The sequence below is a fragment of the Crinia signifera genome, chromosome 1, assembly GCF_055691185.1.
Source record: "Crinia signifera chromosome 1, ASM5569118v1, whole genome shotgun sequence".
Classification (NCBI taxonomy): domain Eukaryota; kingdom Metazoa; phylum Chordata; class Amphibia; order Anura; family Myobatrachidae; genus Crinia; species Crinia signifera.
Genome location: NC_139217.1, coordinates 351,047,962 through 351,064,578, shown reverse-complemented (window position 1 = coordinate 351,064,578; position 16,617 = coordinate 351,047,962). Strand labels below are relative to the sequence as shown.

Genomic DNA, 16,617 nt, shown 5'->3' with positions numbered 1-16,617 from the left:
GCCCTTATCGCTTGTTAAATAACAGGTCCTGCTTATCGTGAAGAAGCAGGCACCCGTTACTCCCTCCTGCATTACCCCATCTGATAATGCTGGGCATAACGGCTCTTCTTATCGGTGCCCCTGCGCATGCACGAATCCTGGCCAGCTGTAATGTGTGAGATCTTACTTCTAGTTTCTGCACTTAACTGTAGTTAATACATCTGCCCCATTGTACTCTAAAAATCATACAGATACTACATTAGTAAATTAAAACATAGTGGGAGTATTAAGTACAGTAACAGGACATTTTGTATCACTACAAAGCATAAGCCAATCTCTGTAGCACAAGCCAGAACTTTATTTAAGTGACCTCTAATGCAAAAGGTCAGTGTGGAATTTACAGCATTAAATAGAATAGCATGATCCCTTCTCCTATGTGGGCCCATGTAACACACTGGTCCAGAAATGTCTCCGAAAGTTAATGCTCAGAATGGTCTGACTCTTCATAGCCAGTGGGTAGAGGATTCACATGAGCGTTGTGGAAAAGGCTCTTTGTACCATCTCCCCAGGGAAATTTCTGTAGAAAGATAAATTGGAATGTTACATATAAATACTCACAAACCGGGGGAGAAAATACATACACAGATATTACACTGAGAGTTACCAGAAGGGAAAAGGATTTGTACTTGGCTGATTATCAAGGAAAGAACACCAACTCCATAGCATACAATTGTCAGCTGTAAAGCACTTGACATTTTCAAAGAAAACATACATTTTCAGACACTATACACAGCATCTGGCCAGTATGTCTTTTTAACATAAGCTCTCAGGAGCAGGGCCTGCTCTCCTCGTGTGCTTTCCTAAGAGTGTATCTCTTCCACTCAGAATTGCGTCAGTGTCCGCTGCTTCAACCGTCTTATTTACCATGCAGTTGTCCCATTTCACATTTGTACTGTAAATCATGATTTTCGTGTTTGTTTTTTTGCTCATCTATGCATTGTCAGGCACTGCAGAACCCTTTTGGCACCATACAAACAATATTAATCTTATGACACATCCCTCAAATTTTGCTGCTTAGGCTGCCCTTAACCAAAAAGAAACTAGTAAAGTCCTTGTCCTATCTAAAGATTAATTCCTTTACAAAGATGCGGGAAAAAACAAACGTGTTGTGTAGGTTTACAAGTCCTACTGTGCAATGGTATTAAATTGCAGTTTCTACATATGACAAACGAATGCACACTTTCTTAGTGCACAGGTCAATGGTATACCGCAAAATGGAAGCCTCTCTAGTCAAGGACACAGGCAAAATTAACTCCGGGACGGGTTACCTTGGTCCGGATCCGCAGGTGCTCGTAGGGGATGAACTCGGGCGGCGGCTCGTGGTGCTGAGCCTTCAGGTAGGCGTTCAACATGCACACGGCCACCCCGGGCAGGGCCACCACGAATGTCAGGATCTTCCAGGTGCGAGCTGTGAGGAGACAAAGCAGACAGCGAGTCAGTGACTGAGTCGCCCGGGGCCGCGGTGACCTTCACCGGGAGCGCCGGGCACACTGCAGTCGGGTGAAGGTGACCCGCGGGTCAGGTCCGCCAAACCCGCGACACTGCCAATAGCACATACCTGCATCACCGTGCTCAGAGTGTGCAGCCGCGGAATACAGGCGGCCCCGGCTGGCCAGGGACCGTCCAAGGAGCCCAGAGAGTCTGCCCAGTGCCGGCGCCATGTCTTCTCTGCCCGTCTACTGGCGGACGTGCAAGATTACCCTGTGCCAGGGACCGGAAAGGGCGTGTTACCCGCTCTGCGCATGTGTCAGTCTGTCAGGGCACTGCGCATGCGGGAGTTGGAGCAGCTGCACGTGGTAGGAGTCTTATTGGCACACGACGTCGGGCGTCACGGGAGCCTCCTGACTCCTGTTGACCAGGCGGCTCATGCAGTAGCACAGCCGCCCACAGCGTCCAAGACAAGTAACATCTGGGAAATCAAATCTTAATATTGTTTATGTAGTACAGTAAAAAGGGAGTTATATAGACATACGGGTCTCCGATATGCTAGGCTACCTGCTACATGACCAACAGTGTCATTTTAGCTGTCTTACGTTTACTAAGCTTAATACAAAGAGATCACTGCACAATGACACCTCTGTGCTGAACTCAGGGCAGAATCAAATATGCTGCCTCAGTGTTTACACATAATCATAGGGGTGAGATGCATTTGGGGTCGTTGCTAAATCCAAGTGGGTTAAAGGACCTTTCACACCCAAGGGGAGGAGCAAGCCTGGGGGTCTTAAGCCGTCCACACAGGGGGCGATTCTTCAAAGTGATTTTGACTACATCGTCAAAATCTCTTAGAAGGGTTCCCTTAATTGCCCCGTGTGTACACAGCGGGCGATAGATGCGTGGCTATCGTCCGGCCAAATGGACACTGCATGCAAGAATATTTTGACTACACCTGCAGTGTCTACTCGGCTGCACACACGGGCTGCTAATCGGGATGGCTGACGGCTTATCTCTGGCAGTTATTGGGTGGTTTTGACTTAGCAAAATTGCTTAGTTAAAACAGCCCATCCTCCAGCTCCTGTGTACACCCCTTTACAGTTTCACTATCAACCCCACAACTGTTTGCGTATTGTAACCAGGTGGTGAATGGAATGAGCCAGCACGCCTGAAGCATGTCGAGCATCTCATATATAAAATTATATACTGTTAATTTTATGTTGGCACTCCACACTAATAATCAATAGCTCAGGTGCCCTCCAAAGGTGGTATGTGTACAATACAAAAGAAGGCGGCACTCAGTCATTGGTAAAGAAAACCCAGCTGTATTTGGTGCAAATTTAGCTTGTTTACTTTACCCATAGAATTTGACTGCAGATAAGAACCACTTGGCCCATCTAGTCTGCCCCTTTTTAAACACCTCAAAGCATATTTGCCTCTACCACCTCTGACAGGAGGCTGTTCCACTTAGCCACTACACCTTGGGCCTTATTCTAGTTCACTCTTTCTGACAAAATCATTCCTAGATGGACAAAATCATGTGTACTGCAGGTGGGGCAGATGTAACTTGTGCAGCGAGAATTAGATTTGGGTGGGAGTAAGATATATATTGCAGTGTAAAAATAAAGCAGCCAGTATTTACCCTGCACAGAAACAAAATAAATCACCCAAATCTAATTCTCTGCACATTTTACAGCTGCCCCCCTGCAGTGCACATGGTTTTGGCCATCTAAGAAGGATTTTGTCAGAAAGACCTTTGATAAAGCTGCTATTCATAGCAGGGAAACGCGTCAGCTGTTTATTGGGTCTGAGGAGAGCACCTTTGGGGACAAGCCTACCATCTATTCCATACAATAAGGAAGACTGTATTCATTTGAAAAAGCGGACCAAACTCTGTAAGAGGAATTGCCAAAACCAGTGAAGCTGCTTGCTTATTCTCACAAGAACTGCATCTGGATTGTTGTCATCATCCAAGGACATCTATTCAGCTTGTTTCGACCAGCCTGGTAAATATTACAAAACCTCCGGAGTTACCCCTTATCCCTCCATACAAATTGGAAGCACTGGCCAAAAACTGTCCCCAGACCCATTGCATATCGGTGCGGATCACTCCTCTCAGACCCCCCCCAATATATATATATTTCTATTTTAAATTGATTATTTTTGTGCCTATGTCATATGAATTATGTATTTTTATTAAATCAATTGTTTTTCATCATTGTGCAGCGCTGCTTTTTATGCTCCTGGGTTTCCCTTCAGCATACTTTGTACATTTTGTCAAAAAGAGTGAACTAGAGTAAGGCCCTTTCTGTGAAATAATTCTTCCTCAAATTTCCCCTGAATCTTCCTCCCTCTAGTTTCAGTGCATGTCCTCTTGTTCTGTTGCTCCTCTTCCTGTGAAGAATGTCTCCCACCTGTACCTTGTTAAAACCCTTGATATATTTGAAAGTTTCTATCATGTCCCCCCTTTCCCTTCTATCCTCTAAACCAGCGGTTCTCAAACTGTGGGTCCTGACCCCAAAGTGGGTCCCGACCTTCTCAGTATGGGGTCACGACTCCATGTTGCTGACCATCAGGCTGATGACTTTTCTAATCTCAGTCAGTGATTCAAGTTTGATAAATCTGTTGAATTGCCTGTTATTTTAGACTCCTCCCATCATTTTGTGCCTCCACAATGCTGCCATGTATGTGCTGACTACACATGTGACGCGATGACCATCTGTGGTAACTTGCTGGGGTCCTGTAATTATTTTTATCGTTTGTTGGGGTCCCAGAGCAAAATAGTTTGAGGACCCCTGCTCTAAACTATACATATTAAAATATTTTAGTCTTTCCTGGTATATTTTTGTGATGTACCCATGACTGAGTGCCTCCTACTTTTGGATTGTATATAGATAGATAGATAGATAGATAGATAAATAGATAATATAGTTGATTGAAGCAGGCACTCACCATATGCATTAAAAAAGTTGAAGATAAGTTTTTATTTACACCATCAAGGCAGTTTGACTGCCTTGATGGTGTAAATAAAAACGTATCTTCAACTTTTTCAATGCCTATGGTGAGTGCCTGCTTCAATGAACTATGTTGTATTTGGGACCTTGGCGAGATTTAGTGAAATACGTGTTTAACAAATTGCGATTTTGTCCTAAATCGCCCTACATCGCACTTTTTAAAAATCCTTTTAATGAGATGCGAATTCGCGACAAAAAAGTGCGGTAAAGTGCGATATAGTGCGATTTTTAGGCATGAAAATGTGCAATTTTCAGTCATGAAAATCGGCACATTTTCAGAAATGTGCGATTTTGTTAAAAAAAAAATGAAAAAAAAACTGCGTGGGGTCCTCCCTCATGAGCATAACCAGCCCCGGGCTCAAAGAGCCGGTCCTGGTTTCATAAAATCACAGGGACAAACAAGTTGGGGTTCCCTGGATTTTATAAAACCAGCACCAGGCTCAAGGGCTGGTCCTGGTTACCAAAATACGGGGGACAAAATAAGTAGGGGTCCCCCATATTTCAAGAACCAGCACCGGGCCCAACCAGCCAGCAGGGTAATGCCATAGCCGGGGGGAGACTTTTTATATAAGTCCCCCTCGGCCAAAGCATTCATCCCCCTTACCAGTCAGCAGGGGTCCAGGGGGAGTGGGGACCCCCCCAAAGAAGGGGTCCCCCTCCAGAACTTACCTGCCCATGCTGAAGCCTGGGGATGTCCTCGATTCCCCTGGGTGGTGGGCATCGAGCTGATTTTTGTGTAAAAAGATAGAGAAACTATTGTATACTGCTGTGGAACTATGAGTCCCAGCAAGCCAGCACCACATGCAGGGACTTGGAGAACCACAAGTCCCAGCATGTATGGCAATAAAGTCCCACAGTAGCACAAATAGTTAAATAAATACACACACACACACACACACTGACAGTACAACTTTATTACACACGAAGCCCATTCATCCATACTCACCTACTGTATGTTGATAGAAGATCTGTTCCCTTGTCTTGTAGAATCCACTGGGGTACCTGTGGAGAGAAAACATACTCACAGCTGTCTTCAGCAATTGTCCGGGAGCCCTGCAGCACTGTAATCACGGTCCGGTGTTCTGTTTACATCTGGGGCTCCGCCCCCAGACCGGGACTTAGGCCCGCCTACCAGCCAATCATGGTCCAGGACAACCCCCATGCCCAATAACAAAAACCCATTCCATGAATAGGAGAATACAGTTTTGCAGACTGATGTTCTAAGGAGAGACTATCCTCATAAAAAAAATTAGTCTCTGTATAATTATGAAGTCCCAATAATTCCTTTGTTTATTTGTATAAAGGAGTGACTAATGTAGCTTTCACATCACACTTTTAAAACGGTATATTGCCATTTTTTTGCCTTTTAAAACGTTTAAGGCTGCAGTGTGAAAATGTCATAGTTGAAATACCATTTAAATTTAACTGGTATTTCAACACGTTTAAAAAGCAGAGTCCTACCCATTTTAAAGCCAATTCAGAGCCGTTTTTGTGCTGTCTGAATGGCACTGAAATGGTATTTAGTAAAAAATAAAGGTTAGAGCACTGTGATAGACTGTCCCTTGTCTTGTGTCCCTTCCCTGAATCAGGAAATAAGCTGTGGGTAGAAACGTGTTCAGAGGTTAAACGGCTTGACTGGTGATGTGAATGGTACTTAAACGGTATTTTTAAATGGTAATCTGCTGCAATATGAACACTAGACCCGTTTAAAATACCATTTAAAATTACAGTTTTTCAAAACGTTTCAAAATGTTTTATGTGATGTGAAAGCTACATAATGCTGCTTTCAGACCGCATAACTGGCTTTGACCCTGTATTTGGAAACGTTTCCAAAAACGGGTCTGCCAGATAAAACCCCTTTCACACCGCAGCACTTAAACGGTATATTACCGTTTAAGTGCCGATTTTTTGACACTGGCAGACCCGTTTTTGGAAACTTTCCAAATACAGGGTCAAAGCCAGTGCAGCCTTCAGCCCTCCCCTCCGTGCAGCCCCCCCCCCCTCGCGCGTGTCGACCGAGAGCATGTCGACGCCCCCCGCGCGTGTCGACGCCCCCCGCGTGTCGGCGCCCCCCCCCCCCGTGTCGACTTGCCCCATGCCGGTACCTCCGTTGTGGATCCCGGCACTGCAGCTCAGTATGCTCGGAAAGCACTTATGAAAAAAGTGTCTTCCAGAAAATGGCTGCCCCATAGGAAACCCTGTTTAAAAAAACTGTCTTTCGTATGGGGGCAGCCATTTTCTGAAAGACACTTTTTTCATAAGTGCTTTCCGAGCATACTGAGCTGCAGTGCCGGGAACCACAACGGAGATACCGGCACGGGGTAAGTCGACACGGGGGGCGCCGACACGCGCGGGGGGGGGCGTCGACACGCGCGGGGGCGTCGACACGCGCGGGGGGGGGCTCCAGTGCTGTGAATACTTAATGAGCGCTCATTAAGTATTCACTGTGCTGAATTTAGGACCCAGCTCATTGGCTGGGTCCTAAATACCGTTTCAGAACCGATTTTGAGCCTAAAATACCGGTTCTGAAACGGGTAGGACCCTGCATTTTAACCGGTTAGAAAAAACGTTTTTTTCTAACCGGTTAAGTGGTCCTGCACCTTTCAGACCGCACACATTACCGTTTTAAAACGGTAAAATAACGGCAATATACCGTTTTTAAAGTGCGGTCTGAAAGGGGCATAAGGGTCCACTATCAAATGCGAACCATATCATTGATGGTCCCATTGGGAGGAATGAGCCAAATTTAAGCCTATAAAACTCCATCTAGATCTACTACTTTCTGGTTTTTCATATTTACATTTGATGTACCAATTAAAAGATCAATTGTCTTTTTTCCCTGATGAAGTTTCTTGTTGAAACGAAACGCGTTGGTAACTGTTACAAATTGTGAAGGAAAAATAACCGTTGGGTACTTGTTTCCTAGCACGGCCACAACGATCATAATCGCGGTCATCGGGGGTAAAATCGGGGCCAGGCGCGATGCCCGCGATTTCCCCATAGAGAACAATGTTAAATGCCTCAATTTACCCGCGATTACCACGATTTCCCATAGGAAACAATGTGAAATGGCTCAATTTAGCCAAATTATCATAGGAACAATGATAAATGGCCCAAAAACACCCCTGAACATTGAAATGTCCCCCCAAAAGTAGTTTACGCCACCACATGATCAACGTGAACGGTACGCGTCCTCCGACCTTTTCATACCCCCACTATCCACTAGGGCGTGTAGTGAGAATAGAATAGTGTGGCGAGCGCAGCGAGCCTCCGAGCCCGAAGCGTGGCGAGCGCAGCGAGCCCCGCGAGGGGACGCGGATACCTGTGAAGCCCGCGAAGGGACGCGTTTACCTGTGAAGGTATCCGCGTCCCCTCGCCACGCTTCGGGCTCGGTGGCTCGCTGCGCTCGCCACACTATTCTATTCTCACTCCACGCCCTAGTGTATAGTGGGGGTATGAAAAGGTCGGAGGACACGTACCGCCGCCCCTCGCGGACTCGCTGCGCTCGCCACGCTTCGGGTTCACGTTCATCGCGGGGTGGCGTGAACTACTTTTGGGGGGACATTTCACTGGTCAGGGGGGTTTTTTGGGCTTTCTGGCCCATTTACTATTCTTCCCTATGATGATTTGGGTAAATTGACCCATTTAACATTGTTTCCTATGGGAAATCGGGGTCATCGCGGGTAAATTGAGGCATTTAACATTGTTCCCTATGGGGAAATCGCGGCCATCGCGGGTGGACCATTTAACCATTTTTAGGCGCACACGACGCGACCGACCCGATTTTTCACTATTTTCAATGCATTTCAATGGAAAAATCGGGGGCATCGCGTCGGTTGCGTCGCAGGCCACTAAAATTACCCCCGATGGCCAAGATTTGTGGCCGTGCTAGGAAACAAGTACCAACCGTTGTATGAATTACTCCAGCTACAAAGGACTGGGGTATGTAAACTTTTGATCAGGGTCATTTGGGTTGTTTTTGTTGTCATCAGGATTTAAAAAGAGTAAACACAGTTGTTTGACAATAAATGGCTTCACCCAACCACTAACCATGAGTGAAAGAAAAGTTTGTGAGTTATCATTCATATTTATATTCTCCTTAAATTAGTACAAATGACTGTTTATGACAAGTGTACCATTAGGGTTAGATCCCATTTCCATAATTGATGTATGAGACATAGGGCAGGCCAGGGGCGCCGATTAACTTTTTTTTCGGAGGGTGCTCTCCCCCCCCCCCAACCCAACCCCCCCCCCCAGACTACTACCCACCCCCACCCCACCCCCCCGGGACTCACCCGCTCCTCGTGTCGGGGATCCTGGCAGTGGGGTCCCAGCAGCATATATTCCGTAAGCAGCAGGGTCCCGGAAGATGGGTATTAATACCGCTACTAGTTCCCATCCGCCGCAGGGACCCCTGCTGCTGACGGCATATCCGCTGCTGGGACCCCGCTGCCGTGGCCCATGCTGTGGGTGCTCCTCACTTTCCGTGGGTGCTCGGGCCCCGGAGCACCCACGGTTTCGGCGCCTATGGGGCAGGCTGTACCTCGCAATGCATTTAGGATGTAATACATTCTGACACTTATCAGGTGCATGCCTGCATTGATAAAACCGGTATGCACTTAGAAATGTGATTAAAATCGCAATGACTGCTCCCCTGTCCTTTGCAATATAAGGGTTTCCAGGTTTATAAATTGAGAGTCCTAGAAGGTGCCTATTCATGTGCACGCTGTGGGAACACTGGAAGGGATCCGATTGAATCCTTTTTAGAGAATATTGTGGAAATAATTCCATAGGCTTCTTGTAGGCAACAGCATCTGTAGGTGGAATTGCCTACTAGGCCCAGGCTCCATAATGTTTCACATTCTTAACTCTTTGGGCAGCATTCAATGCTCCCAGTTCTCTGTTTTTTTTCCAGCGAGGATCGCTCTTTTTTGGTGAGAAGGCTAGTCCTCTCGCCAAAAATGGTCCTTGCCTTATTCAATGCTCCAAGTTTGCCAAAAATAAACAGCCAGCTTTGCTCTGTTCGTCGCTTGGTCCTCGTCGTTGTTTGTCATTGTTTTCTTATGGGAAATTTTGCACATCTCGCTGTTTGTGTATTCAATGCTAAAACGGAGAACAACTTTTTTAGGTGAACTCAACTTACGTATTTTTATAAAAAAATATTTTCTTTGTGTTTTGGTGTCTACAAGTCTATTTTTTTTATTATTTGAAAGATCTATATTTTTTTCTTTAGAAGCACCACATTAATATATTTTTAGGTGCTTGTTTAGTTTTACGGCGGCAGCGCAAGGATGCTCTAGCTAGGAATCTTGGCAGCTTGCCAGACTGCCTTAAGCTACGCTATCAGCGTAGCGCATGCCGCTCTAGCTAGGAATCATGGCAGCTCGCCAGCTGCCTGTACGTTATCAGCGTTTTACGCTGACTCCTCCAAGGCAGCCCAGCGCTGCTACTCCTAAGCTCCTGTGAAGCCTAGTGAGCGCCTCTCACACGCTTGTGCCCACATGATATCCTCTATCCTGTGGAAAGGGGATCATGCGGGCGCCGGCAGAGAGGCGCTCCATCTTTGTGATATGTAGGAGCGTGTCAGACGCTCCAGCAGGTAGGCAGCCTCAGACGCTCCAGCAGCAATGCAATGATACCCTCCTGCTTCTGACGTCTGAGTAGCTATTGCTCAAATGTATGATATGGCAGGTTTGAATGTGTTCCTGAAACACCCCCACCATCCACGCCATCCCGAAGCATGCCGAGCGCAGCAAGCCCCATGAGGGGATATCATGCGGGCATAAGCTCTGTGTGAGAGGCGCTCACTAGGCTTCACAGGAGTTTAGGAGTAGCAGCACTGGGCTGCCTTGGAGGAGTCAGCAAAGGACGCTGATAACGTACAGGCAGCTGGCGAGCTGACAAGATTCCTAGCTAGAGCGGCACACGCTATGCTGATAGCGTAGCTTTAGGCAGTCTGGCAAGCTGCCAAGATTCCTAGCTTGAGCGTCCTCGCACTGCCGCCGTGAAACTAAACAAGTACCTATTTTTATTTTTATTTTGGTCATTTTTCCCCATGATGCATTTTTTTCTCACTGTTATTCTACCCATGATCCACCTCAGTTATTACCCATGATTTACCTCTTCTTTTATTACGCCTTTGAGGAGATACACACAGCATTAGCAGTCTGCTGATTTGGAATTGTTTTTTTTTAGGCTAATTTGCGTTTTTCTATATTTCTCTGCAATATTTGAGGGGATATCATGCGGGCATAAGCTCTGTGTGAGAGGCGCTCACTAGGCTTCACAGGAGTTTAGGAGTAGCAGCACTGGGCTGCCTTGGAGGAGTCAGCAAAGGACGCTGATAACGTACAGGCAGCTGGCGAGCTGACAAGATTCCTAGCTAGAGCGGCACACGCTATGCTGATAGCGTAGCTTTAGGCAGTCTGGCAAGCTGCCAAGATTCCTAGCTTGAGCGTCCTCGCACTGCCGCCGTGAAACTAAACAAGTACCTATTTTTATTTTTATTTTGGTCATTTTTCCCCCATGATGCATTTTTTTCTCACTGTTATTCTACCCATGATTAACCTCAGTTATTACCCATGATTTACCTCTTCTTTTATTACGCCTTTGAGGAGATACACACAGCATTAGCAGTCTGCTGATTTGGAATTGTTTTTTTTTTAGGCTAATTTGCGTTTTTCTATATTTCTCTGCAATATTTGAACACTGCCTACAAATGGAGCCATTTACTTCTCATAAGCCGCATTGGTCAATGCTCGCCATCAGGGGCGGTGACCAGCTGACGTGTTGAATAGGGCAGGGCTCGACAAATTTCTTTAAAATCTAGGAGCCAGGATGAAAATGTAGGAGCCAGATAAACTAATAGTAGGGACAGTAGGCGGAGAAGGCACACCCCAAAATATGTACACACGCCATAATGCCCATTACACATTATACCAAACATCGTAATGCTCATTACATATAATACCACATGCCGTAATTACATATTATGCCACATAAGTTCCGCTTACCTACATGCTCGTTGCTATGGGTTTCATGATTGATGCCAGGAGTTAATATGCTCATTGCCAATGGGGTTGCATGCTCTGCTAGGGTTAAATGCGTGTTGCTATGGTGTTACCATAGTCTGCCAGGGGTTAACATGCTCTGCCACTATGTTGTTACCATGGCCTGCCAGGGGTTAACCTGCTTGTTGCCAAGGGGTAAATGCTTGTTGCTATGGGGTTAACCCGGTCTGCCGGGGGTAAATGCTCATTGCCATGGATAGTGTTCACTCTAGGATTTTTTTAGGGTGCTGACCACCGAGTAGAAATATATGTTAGAAAAAAATATATACATATATAAAAAATTGCAGGTACTTCCTCATCTTTGTGGCCACTGCTACAGTTACTTTAGCCGCTACTTAACAAAGAGGAGTGAGGTGGGCACAGGGTAGGGTGAGGGGGTTCCATAGGGTGAAGGTGGTCACAGGGAAGGTTGAGCTGGGGGGGGGGGGGAGGAATGGGGGGGTTAGGGGGCCACAAAGAGGAGTGATGTGGGCACAAGGGTAGGATGAGGCGGTTTCAGAGGGTGAAGGTGGCCAGAGGGAATGATAAGTTGAGGGGGAGACCCCACCAGAATGAGGGGGAAAACCATGATTCCCCCATCATGTACAGCAGCATCACTCACCAGCCATGGCCTGAGCCCCCTGAGCTCCCTGCAGCGGCTTTAGGTGGATAAAGAGTATGTGCTGCGCTCTGGTTTAGCAGCTCTATGTGGTTGCAGTACTCTGGGTATAGAAAAATAGAGCGCTTGTTTAATGTGAAAATAAATATGTGCGGGAATTTATGTAAAAAAATGATATATGTGACATGCCGTTTTAAAAAAAATAAAAGTGTTTCACCTTTATAACAAATGTTTACAACTCCTTTATGGAGTGTATAGAATTGAAGAGATGCCGTTGCCAGGGTGTTTAATGCGAGGAGGGTCCGACTGCTGGGAGCGTTCAGCAGGCTGGTAGCAGGGATCCCTATCTGTCCCTATCTATTACCTTCCTTCTGCCGTCTTCTCAGCGTGGCGGATTCTTCCTGCCGGAGCGTGCACTCGATACCGGAAGTTCGGGTCCTTGACTTCCGGCCAGCGTGTTCAGCTACTTGGCGCGTCTACGGCTTAGTTCTGGCTTGGTCTCTGTCAGCCAAAGCGTTTCGAAGCTCTAGGCTTCTTTGTCAAGGATGTATGGGTGTTTCCATAGTCTGTTTTTATACCAGTTTGGGAATTTTTTCTTCTGAAAACTTTATTTGTAAAAACGTTCATTCTTTTTTGGCGGCATGCACATGTATCTATAATGGGAATGTTCAATCTTATATAAAAAAGTGCTCTATGTTTGTCATAAAATATATGTTTTTGTGTATTACTTTAAAAAGGCTGATAGTTCGAAATCTATGTTTAATCCAGACGGCTGTAGAGTTCTTAATTCAAATATCCATTTTGATTCTCTTTTTTTGAGTTGTGTAACGGGGTCTCCACCTCTCCAGTTTTTCATGATTTTTTCGATGGCATTAATTTTCAATAAACTTGGATCTTTGTTGTGATGCTCGGAGAAATGTTGTGATAAGCTGTGCGTTTGTAGTCCCTTTTTGATGTTGTATATATGTTCTGCGGTAAGAGTTTTGAGGCATCTTTTGGTTTGGCCCACGTACTGAAGACCGCACGGACATTCAAGCAAATATATAACTTCTTTTGTTGTACAAGAGATGTTTTGTTTTTGTTTGTATTCTTTTGAATTTTTGTTTGAATGGAATGTTGTCAAGGGTTAGGTACTCTGTGTTTGAGTGGTTTTGCAACTTGTGCATGTTAAGCAGGGGAAGAATCCTGATGTTTGTTGTTTTTCCTTCTCTCCTCCTGTTTTTGGTATATAGCTGCTTTTCAATTCCTGTTGTAGAGTTCTTGCTCGTCTGTATATGATTTTAGGGGTGGGCAGTATGATGTTATGTAGGTCTGTGTCCAGCATTAGTACGTTCCAATGTTTTTTCAAAATCTGTTCAAATTGTTTGTGATTGGAGTTGTATTGCGTGATGAATGGTACGTTGTTGCTTAAATCTGTTTTCTTTTTGTCCTTGTATTGTAAAAGGTTTGTTCTTTCCAGTACTTGTACCTTGTGGAGTTCATCGTCAATTTGTTGTTCAGGATATCCCTTCCTCAGGAATTTGGATTTTAGTTCTAGACTTTGTTTGTTAAAGTTGTCCTCCTCTGTACAATTTCATTTGATTCTTCTTGCTTGGCCCCCAGGGATGTTTTTCTTCCAATTTATATGGTGATTACTTTGGTATGGAAGAAAGTTGTTTCCATCGACTTCTTTGATGTATGTTTTGGTCATGAGGGTATTGTTTTTTGTGTAAAGTCCAGAAAAATAACTTTTTGTTTATCTGTTGTGGTGACGAATTCCAATCCAATTTGGTTTTCATTCATGTGTTTGATGAATTTTTCAAGGTCTGACGATGTGCCCTTCCATATGAAGAAAAGATCGTCAATATACCTGTGCCAACAAACGATGTTTTCCAAATATTGGTTGTTGCTCCATATATTTGACTCCTCCCACTCTGCAACATATAGATTTGCATAAGACGGTGCAAAGGATGTCCCCATAGCTGTCCCCTTTGTTTGTATGTAGAATTCTCCGTTATACCAGGAGTAGTTGTTTTCCAAAATGAATTCTATTTGCTCCATGATAAAATTAATTTGTTGGTTGGGTATGTTGGTTTGGATGGTCAATGAGTTTCTTACAGCTGTACACCCTAGTGAGTGTGGTATGCATGTATACAGTGAATTGACGTCACTAGTGCATAAGGTGTATTCTGGATACCATTCGATTTGGTTGAGAATTTGGAGGATGTGTAGTGTGTCTTTTAGATAACTCTTCTGTTGATTGACTATTGGTTGAAGGAATTGATCGATGTATTTTGATAAGTTTGCAGTAAGCAATCCGATTCCTGATATAATTGGGCGTCCGGGTGGGTTCTGTATATCTTTATGAATCTTTGGTAAATGATAAAAGGTTGGTATGATTGGGTGTGTTGCTGTGATGAATTGATGTTCTTTTTTGGTGAGGATTCCCATGGTTAAACCTTCATCCAATTGTGTCTGTATTTTAATCTTGAAACTTTCAGTCGGGTCCGATTTTATTTTCTTGTATGTGTCCGTATCTGCTAAGAGGGAGTTTGCTTCATTTTCATATTGTTTGATGTCCATGAATACCAAACCTCCCCCCTTATCGGCAGGTTTGATGATTATTGATTTCTCTTCCTTCAGTTCTTTTAAGGCTCTGTTTTCTTCTTTTGATAAATTATATTGAATTTTTCCTTTGTCTGGTAACTGTCGCAGATCTTCTTCCACTAATTTCTGAAATGTTCGTATGTGTGGACCTTTTATATATGCTGGATAAAAGGTGGATGCTGGTTTTAAGTCTGTGTGTTGATATTCTTGTGGTTGTTGTATATCTTCTTTGTTTGGATTCTTCTCAAATAATTTTTTTATACACAGTTTGCGAACAAATTTTTCTGTATCGATAAATGTATCGAATTTATTTACAGTAGAATGTGGTGCGAACTTTAAATCTTTTTTTTGGAGATTGATTTCATCCTGGTTTAGTTCCTTTCCGCTTAGATTGAAGATGGTCTGTTTGTCTTCTTCAATGGGAATATCCAAGTTGTTATTTTCTTTCGGTGTTTTTATTTTTATTTTTCTCCCACCTCTTTTGCCTCTTCTGTTTGGAGGTTTGTGGTTCTCTGTTTCTTGTTTGGTACTGTGTCTTCTGGTGGTCGAGTTCTCTTCCAAGCCTGGTCTAAAAAATCTTCGATTTCCAGGATGTTATCTTCTCCCTCGTTTTCTTCCATTGTGTTTCTTTTTCTTGGGTTGCAGGTATGGCTTCTTTCCTCTATTGTTTTCATCAATGTGGTGGTATGTTCTCTTGTTTCTGTTTGTGCTGCTTTTCTTCCATTTTGGAATGATTCTTTAGCGATCTTGTTTTGATAGGAGAAGTTTCTTTGGTCATATTCGTTGTAATTTCTTTTGTTACCCAGGATTGTGGACGTGTTCTTTAATAGTGGAGTTTTGTTTGATCTTTGTTGTTTGTTGTATGGTTACGTGTATGTCTGTTGTTTTGTTGGTGCTTTCCATTGTGGTTTGTTGTCATTCTCTATTCGGCGTGTTGATTTTGCATGAATAGGTGAATCTTCTTCTATCATATCACGTCTGAATTTCTTTTGTTTCTGTTGTATAATCTAATTTTTCAATCTTTTCTTTGGTTATTCTTATGAGGTTGTTGAAATCTTCCATTTTACTCTTAGGAAAATGGGGAGCTTTAGGTGGATAAAGAGTATGGGTACTTATGTAGTATCTGGGCGTCTGATTTAGAAATCGGATCGCATCGCATCGCATGCGACCAAATCGTATGCGATGCGATGGTCAAGATTTTTCCATAGGATTCAATGTTAAAATGGTCTGAGTCCATTTTAACATAGAATTCAATGGGAAAAAGGGGTCCTTTTCCTTTCCCCACTATCCAAGTGGGCATGGAGTTGGATATAAACCTGTGGCGAGCGTAGCGAGCCACCGAGCCCGAAGCGTGGCGAGCGTACACAGAATACTTTTTAAGAAATATACGTCCCCTCGCGGGGCTCGCTTCGCTCGCCATGCTTCGGGCTCGGTGGCTCGCTGCGCTTGCCACGCTATATAAAATCAACTCTATGCCCACTTGGATAGTGGGGAAATGAACAGGACCTTCTTAACATTGAATCCTATGCAAAATCGCATCGAATCGCATCGCATCGCATCTGATTGTATGCCTTAAGGTAAGGCATACAATCACAAAATTGGACGCCCAGATACTACATAAGTACCAGAGTATGTGCTGCGCTCTGGTTTAGCAGCTCTATGTGGTTGCGGTACTCTGGGTATAGGAAAAAAGAGCGCTTGTTTAATGTGAAAATAAATATGTGTGGGAATTTATGTTAAAAAATGATATATGTGACATGCCGTTTAAAAAAAATTTAAATAAAAGTGTTTCACCTTTATAACAAATGTTTACAAATCCTTTATGGAGTGTATAGAATTGAAGAGATGCCGTTGCCGGGGTGTTTAATGCAAGCAGGGT

The 16,617-nt window shown here is 44.3% G+C and overlaps 1 protein-coding gene and 1 long non-coding RNA gene across 4 annotated transcripts in view; one reads left to right on the top strand and one right to left on the bottom strand.

Annotated features, from left to right (window-relative positions):
- Positions 1-315: 315 nt before the first annotated feature.
- Positions 316-1,775, bottom strand: COX6A1 (cytochrome c oxidase subunit 6A1). Its single transcript, XM_083147312.1, has 3 exons — positions 1,598-1,775; positions 1,308-1,447; positions 316-556 (listed from the first exon to the last, which is right to left on the bottom strand). The coding sequence occupies exons 1-3, from the start codon at positions 1,698-1,700 to the stop codon at positions 458-460; spliced, it is 342 nt and encodes a 113-aa protein (XP_083003438.1). The 5' UTR covers positions 1,701-1,775; the 3' UTR covers positions 316-457.
- The window catches only part of LOC146008240 (uncharacterized), a 38,077-nt gene continuing 22,895 nt past the window's right edge, over positions 1,436-16,617 (top strand). For all 3 annotated transcript variants that reach the window (XR_014444489.1, XR_014444487.1, XR_014444486.1), the window contains exon 1: positions 1,436-3,476. This is a non-coding gene — a long non-coding RNA (uncharacterized LOC146008240). The remainder of the gene's footprint in view (positions 3,477-16,617) is intronic.